Below are 7,845 nucleotides of genomic sequence, written 5' to 3'. Positions count from 1 at the left end.
TAAGATATATAAAAACTGTCGAGGAAGGAAGAAGGATCAGTGTTGATAGCGTCTAAGTTAGCTTTATTATAATCTCTGATAAGTTTAAAGGCACCCCGCTGTGATGAATTATGAATGCCATGACTTGCACAATCCCCTTTTACTAATGATATACTGGGCTCACACTTTAGGGCGCGATAACGTCTTACGACATTGATGAGGATCAGCCTACGAGCGATAGCACAAATTGTGTCCATGAAAAGGCGGCAGTCCTGCTCGCAGGCCCATTCGAGGTATCGGCATGCATAGTTCGGACTCTCGTAGCCGTCAAGGGCAACAAAGGTGATCGGTCTGTCACAAATACCTGCTTTCTACCTACTAGAACGGTTATTTATAGTCTCACTGCGGGAACGTGTCTCCTAACAACCGCAAGTTCGGCCGGCGGGGGAATTGCGCCTACTTTTACGGATGACCACTCTACGTTTGATCAGCATCACAAAAGGAGCAAACAGCGTGAGTTGCGTGGCATACTCAAAGAAGTACACTTTCGCAAGTTTCAGTCAGAATGCTCGAGGCCGTTGCGGAGCTATATGCCTCTTTGAGGCAGCAAGACCGTAGCCCCGCAGTCATAGGCAAATAGACGGCGCGGCTGCGCGCAGATCCGATTCCTCGAGGTCTGCGTGTACGCAAGAAAACGACGCGTTATATCAATTGCTCTTGGCGTAAGCATCACAGCACACTTCCGCGGGTGAGGTCCCGTGGCTATGCCTTCAATAGCACAGGGCCGCAAAAGAGAGTTCCATCGAAAGAGCACAAGTTTCACCAGAGCAATCAAAAACGCGGTGTCTGATGCAGTCGATGTACAATAAAACTTTTGTAACGAAATTCACTAAAAGCAGAGTGTCATGATATGTATGGAAACACGAAACAAAACTAAAGATATTATGCTGTTTGCAGCGAAAGCAAAGGATGTAGCTGGCTAATAATAAAAGATGCGGTCAGCGCGAAATAGGTCCTAGTGACGGTGGCGAAACGGCCGTGCTGTTTGCACCTTTCTTTTTCTGCTGCGAGCGTCTCACACTCTTGGACGAAGAAAGGTAGTTGTCCCTTGTGCTAACCACTGCCATTGGGGACATCGTCCCAGACGGTGTTACCACCTCCGGTAACGTAACGTCGTGTGCTGGCTTGCGACGCCGTTTGTGACGTTTGGCCTTCTTGGCGACAGGCTCCGTGCCCTGGGCCAAGGATGCTTTCAGCGCTTCCTTCCGTTGCTGATCGGTCAATGCGGCCGGCTCCAGTGTCGACGGCTGCATCTTCTTGTGGACAAATATTTCGGGCAGCCACTGGATCGCCATCCCGCTGGCAAACACGATCAGCGTCATGGTGATGTCGAACACTAGAGCATTGTCAGAAAACATCGAGTTCACAAACGTGGCCAGCAGCGCCCCAGCACGCCCGACCGAGTACGACACGCAGAGGCCTCTGCTTCGTATCGAGGTGGGGAACACTTCCGTCGTGTAGCCGTAGTTGACCGACATGGATACGGCGGCGCTGCTGTTGACCACGAGTCTCGTAAGCACGGTCCAGGGTATGGTGATTTCCAATTGATGGAGTGCGGCCTGGAGGGTGCTGGCCACGCAGAGCAGCGCCAGCACCATGGACAACGAGACTCGTTGGCCCCACTTAGTGATGCCTCGGTAGGCGGCGACGAGCAGGAGCACGTGTAGCGTGAATGCCAACACCGCCCAATGGGTATCGAGTGCCGTCTCGCGAAGGCCTGTTCCGTAGAAAGCAAAGCACACCCCGAACCAGGAAACGAGCACGGATACAGCGCGCCGGCTAAACGGGGATACTCTGGCCGAGCCGGTGGTGCTCGTCGGGGACGCCGTCTCTCGCTTCTCCAGCTGCCGCCTGAGCGCCTTGAACGTTGTCCTGGCCTTGGCCAGGTCGATGCGGTTTTGCGCGGCAGCGTTCAGTATCACGAGCTCGGCTAGCCGAATTCTGTGCGTTTCAATGAGCCAGACCGGAGACTCGTCGATCATGTCGCACCAGGCAACCGCCACCGCAGTGACCGTTGCGAGGAACGTGTGAGATAGCCACCAACGCGGATTGGCCATCGACACGAGGGACATCAGCGGCATCGCCATCGCCGAACCGATGCTCGTAGCCAGGAGGCTGTAGAGAGCGCGATGTTCCTCGCCCGTCACCTCGTAAAGCACGATGAAAACCAGCAGATTGGTGGTGCTGCTCGTGGCGGCAACAAAAGACCGTGTCACAAGGAACATGGTGAAAACCTGCGACGAACTGGCAGCAAGGCTGGCAAGCAGCATCGTGAAGGCGCAGGCAAGGATAATGGGCCTGCGCCCCTGGCGGTCAGCCGCGATTCCTGCCAGTGGAACGAACACCATGGGGGCCATCATGTACGTGGACTCCGACAGCGCGTAGAGCCAGTGGCGGCTACACACCAGGTCCCAGGCGCTGACGATGCTGTCTTCCTGTCGGTCACCGGCGTAATCCCACTGGTTGCAAGACACCACTCTTCGTTCGCTGCCGTTTTCTCCCTTTGAATAAAACGAAAAATGCATCAATGACTCATTTCATCGAGTACGCCAACGCCGCGACGGCACCAACTAGCACACGGGAATAATAGCTCATGTCGCACCCGGAATAAGACGAGCTGGTTGTCATGTTTGTTAGCAGTGAACTCAGAGGCAAGAAGCTGGACATGATGAACTCGTGCCATGCTTACTCAAAAAACGTTGCAGTGTTTAGAAATTAAGCTGATTCGTTTTAATGCGCTTGCACTCATAGGCTATGTTAGGCACTTTCCTGGAACTATCTGTCTGTCTGTCTGTCTGTCTGTCTGTCTGTCTGTCTGTCTGTCTGTCTGTCTGTCTGTCTGTCTGTCCGTCTGTCCGTCCGTCCGTCCGTCCGTCCGTCCGTCCGTCTGTCTGTGTATGTATGTATGTATGTATGTATGTATGTATGTATGTATGTATGTATGTATGTATGTATGTATGTATGTATGTATGTATGTATGTATGTATGTATGTATGTAACCGTTCTCGCGCCTACCTGGGTAGTAAGGTGGTCTGTGGTGGTCGAATGGCTAACGCATCGGGCTCCTGTGTTGATATAACAGGGTTCGACAACAACCATAGAACCAACTTGGACCACTGAGAAGGTGCCAATGTGTGCAACGGTGCCGCTTTTGGACGAGCCTCTTTCACGCCGGCATCGGTCATGGTAGATGCGCGACTGTGTAGGAAGTGCCACTTGCTCTGCGCTACTCTTCGATGAACCTCTTTAATGCCAACTTGGGTCACTCGTTATGTGCGAATAGGTATCTGCCGCTGTTACATAAGCGCCTTTGACGCCAACTTGGGAAACTAGGTACGGGAATGCGGCGTTCTGCACTGGATCGCTCAAATTTAGCCGATGCTGATTGCAATTTTACCGACGTCACAAAATTTCCTCAAGGAGGGCAACCCAGTGGATTAGCAGGCTGCGCCACGAATGCGCTGGGCATGTGCCGCTCTTCAACGAACCTCTCGCCCACTCTGGTGACTGAGTATGCGCCCCTAGCTGCGCCGCAAGCGAGGGAACGACTCTCAGGGTTCGCGGGCATCTGCGCACCAAGCTTGTCGTCGCGGGGGCCACGAGCGGAATTCCCAGCAGTGCCACCAGATGGCGAACCTTGTACAGTAGGAAGCGCGAGAGATGAGCCGCCCTGTCGGATGACGTCTTTCTCAGCGTTCGCCCGCAATGGCGTGCCATGAATTTCGGAGGCCATGCTCAGGCTTCGCGGCGACGGCGTCAGATGCGCCGAGTGTTCTTAGGGAAGGACAAAGGAGGAATTCCGCTGCAGTCCATACCTCGTTCATAACTCGTTTCGACGGTTGCAATGTGTTGTGTCACTATATCTATTCAATGGTAAATGCATGACCGTCGACAATCATCGTGCAATGGGCGCTACCTATTTTTTTAAGCTTTAGCTAAACGGCCTGACCTATATTTTGAAACGGCAGATATAAGAACACACTGTCGCTCTAGAGTCTTTAGGAATTTCTTATTAATTAATTATTAATTTTTAATTATTATTTTTAAGGAATTCGGTGCTGCCGGCGAAATTTCGCTTGTAAAGATTACTTACCCTCTAAACGATGCAACCGTGAACAAAGCCAGCGGCTCGGGCTTGCGGACAGCGAGGATGCCTTTTTTTTTCGTCTTTTTTTTTATATCAGCACCACCTCCGATTCTCACTTTACTGCTTCATAGCACGTGCGATGAGTGACGAGTTGCACAGGATGAAATAGCTCCGTGTTTACGGGCATTTGATGCGGTATTTAAAGCGCAAGTTGATGAGAACAGCTACTAAGAATTTATAAATTTTCCAAGCTAACATGATCCAGATGCCTAATGTTTCGATGTAATGCCTTAGTTGTCTAGATTGAGAACATTGAAATTGTAGTTGCAAATTTCCAACTTATCAAATTAACCGAACTTGCTAATAAATTTATGCGCAAATCACTACCCAATATTTCATTGAATATTTAATGGTAAACTCTGCGTATTCGAAAATCTTGTTCTAAATTTTTTTTAATTGCACAATTTTTGGAGGCCAGTTTAGCCCTGACTCATTCCCAGTTCTGGGAGCTGCTCTCACAACTGCGGTGGCAACGCGCACAAGATAGCAATAAAATAATAATAAAAGACGTTACAATGCGTGTTGCTCATTTTGTTCGTCGAAAAGAAAATAGTGCTTTGGTACCCCCCTCCCCCACTAGTTCCCTGCAGGGGGCCCCCATCACTTCCACCAGTCCACAAGGGGTTCCTGACACAAGTATGGCCGAGAACCGCTGGTCGAACAATTAGGGCATGGTTCAAGCCAGAGCGTCGAGACGTTGGCGCGTTTTATTGCGATGGCAGCTATACCGACACTCCCGGCGCATTTTTGCTGTGGTTGTCGCTGTCGGCGTCGGCGTCAGTGTGATGATCCGTATAAAGTGCAAGCGCGATAAAATCGTCGACGCGCACCGTATTTGCGAGTAAAAGCGTGTCACGGTGGGCCGATGATAGCGACTCAATCTCGCGCATGCTAGGGAAGAAAGCGGAGAGGAAGCGCGCCGTCTTCCATCTCATGCAAGGAGTGGAGGCAGCGCGATGTTCATTTCGCTCGCTCCTGGTGCCGTGCGGCCTCATTCCAGCGTTTAGACAGCGAGTGTCTGCGGTCATCGAGTGAGATGTGTGCATGTTTGATTGTGCGCGCGTGACACAATGCTTGTCAATTTTTGTTAATATACATATGTTGCGAAGTTGTTGCCGCCGACGAAAATACTATCCTTACTTTGTACAGCTGTCAACTTAGCTGCGGTCGCAATCGATGCTTCGGCTTTCGGATGAAACTGCAACTTTCCTTTATCATTTTACACCATTTTTCTCCGTCATCAATTATTATACATAAATATACGGATTCATTTAATTCTAGAACGTTTACGGAAGAACATTACTCGCAATGAGCATGTGATCTCCCTTCGAGTCAGAATCTGAACACCATATTTGCTGAAAGATGTCTAGGCGTGTTCCTGTGCCTGTCGCACAGACTGGTGTACAGAAGAAGTTGCACGCTGACAGCTCGGGTTACAGCCTACGCAGCCTATGCAGACCACCCAGACCATCTCGGCTTGTGCTACAGTTTTTCCGCACGTTGCAGCTGGATTACGCTGATTACGCGAAGCATCGCGTCGCCCAAATAGAAAAACATGCGTCCGCGTGTTGTCAGAACACCGGTGCAGTAGATCCAGTGAAACGCTAATCACAGCGAAGCAAGGCGGGCTCGCATGAATACGCGCAAAGTGATCTCCGTTAGTTTAGGTGCAGAAACAATGTGCTGGCGCGTGTGCGGCGGAAGCTGCAGCTGAGCGAAGGAGACGCCCAGAGGTGGCGCTGGGGAACACGAAGCGGAGGACAAGTGACAATGTCCACAAGAACCTGCTCTTGCAAAGAGCGATCTGGACGCACGCATCGTGTCCAAATTGAGCTTGCCGCAGTACGGGAACGCGAAGTCGGCACAAAGCGACAACGCCGACGAGACCCTGAAGTTCTCACCAATGCTGCTCGCGGTCATCGGGTTTCCTCTGTTCAGGTGTCTACAAGTGCCACTATACGTGCGTTTATTTAGTAAGCATACCTATGCTGCAATTCACAATGCTACTAGAGATACGAACCCTACATTTCGTGTAATATTTGAAAATGCTGTTATCCCATTCATTGCTTCGTCCTTATGGCGAAACTCGGATTCTTTACTTGAATGGAAAACAATTATAAAAATAAACTCTATACAATTTGCAAAACAGGCCCAAGAGCGTTTACCATTACATATACGATGCACGCTGAAACAACGAAGTATGAGCTTTTCCACAGTTCCGCTTTCCATAAACGCGCCAAAAAATCCGTGAGCAGGTACCCATCCCTATGTCATAGTATCTCTGGAGGAGACGTCGCCCGATCTTCCACATTACCATCTCGTGCGGAGTGATACCGGCGCTATGAAAGTGCGTAGGGTGATAACATTCATTCGCACATTCCAGAACATTAACATTTTTGTAATTTCATAGGAACACCAACAAATTGCTTCGAATCTTACAGGTTAATAATTACGAGGAAGGAAAGTGTGGTCAGTCAAAGCTGTTTAACGCGAAATACAGGGCATTGCATGAATTCGGGTCATTTCCGTCTTTGCGGCCTCGAACGAGTCTGAGCTTGCAAATGGATCAGTTTAAACAAAATATTGCGCTATAAATGCAAACAGTTCGCCGTGGGTATGCATGTATGCACAGCTTTATTGCCTTCCACGTCTAATAAGATTGCTGCCACATTTGGGCAACGAACAGGAAATAAAGGGCAGTAAACTGACATGACGGGCCGAGACGAAGATCACGCGAATCTGCGTATTAAATAACCTTCCCACGTCAGCTGAAAGATGTCACAGCGCCAGGTCTCCGTCTGCTCTATAACCTATGCTGTTCTTAACCGTCAACGTGTGGGGTTATACACGCGTAAGAAATAAAAAGAATCGAACGCTCACCGGCACCGGTGGGTCGTATACGCTGCACTCGCTGAGGCTGCCGTCGGCCAAGACGGGTATGGCCACGTTTTTCCACTCCTGGACGGGCACGTGCAGAAATTCGTCGGGCGGGCGACACCAGTGCTGCACGGGACGACCGATGAGTCGGTACGCGAACGCGTGCAGCAGAAGCACCGTCAGGCAAAGCACGGCGCAGAGCAGCACCCTCCTCTGGAACTTGCCGTGGCCCAGAATGACGTAGACGTTCTCCTGGATGATGGGCCGCGTGTCCGAGGAAGACACGAAGCCATCCAGGATGCTCCGCGGCGGCGACGCTACCTGATCTGAGCCGGCATTGGCTCCCGATTCCATGGCGCTGTTTACCGGCGAAGAGAGAAGTGGCGTTGCTGTTGGTACGAGATGCGTAAGGCGGCGGTGACCTGGGCGCGGGCGTGTGGGGCGGCGACGGCAGCGCAGTCGCGAGAAAGGCCGCCGCTGGTCTCACCGCCGCCGTAGTTGGTGGTGGTGGAGGAATGGGATGCCGTCAACCCACGTTATGACGGGTGGGAGCGTGCCTGTTTTTCGGCTCGAGCGATACTGCTGCAAGGACTCGAACAGCTGCGTACGGTTCACTATAGCTTCTTCTTCATAGCTCGTGAATGCGTGCGCACGGTGAACGCGCCAACGAGCGCAGCTCAAGTTTCGTCGTTGCCTTCAAAAATGGAGCAACCGAATAGTTTTGTTTTTAGGTTTTTTCACAGAGCACAGTGAGGGGAGATGTTTGCGACTTTAAACAAGAG

The 7,845-nt window shown here is 51.1% G+C and overlaps 1 protein-coding gene across 1 annotated transcript; it reads right to left on the bottom strand.

The window, feature by feature from the left end:
- Positions 1 to 977: 977 nt before the first annotated feature.
- LOC142574840 (solute carrier family 22 member 7-like) lies at positions 978 to 7,417 on the bottom strand. Its single transcript, XM_075683844.1, has 2 exons — positions 7,067 to 7,417; positions 978 to 2,540 (listed from the first exon to the last, which is right to left on the bottom strand). The coding sequence occupies exons 1-2, from the start codon at positions 7,415 to 7,417 to the stop codon at positions 978 to 980; spliced, it is 1,914 nt and encodes a 637-aa protein (XP_075539959.1).
- Between the last annotated feature and the right edge of the window lie 428 nt (positions 7,418 to 7,845).

Source organism: Dermacentor variabilis, chromosome 3, assembly GCF_050947875.1.
Source record: "Dermacentor variabilis isolate Ectoservices chromosome 3, ASM5094787v1, whole genome shotgun sequence".
In the NCBI taxonomy this organism is placed as follows: Eukaryota; Metazoa; Arthropoda; class Arachnida; order Ixodida; family Ixodidae; genus Dermacentor; species Dermacentor variabilis.
The sequence above is the reverse complement of the archived record's forward strand: the minus strand, read 5'-3'. Positions and strand labels throughout refer to the sequence as shown.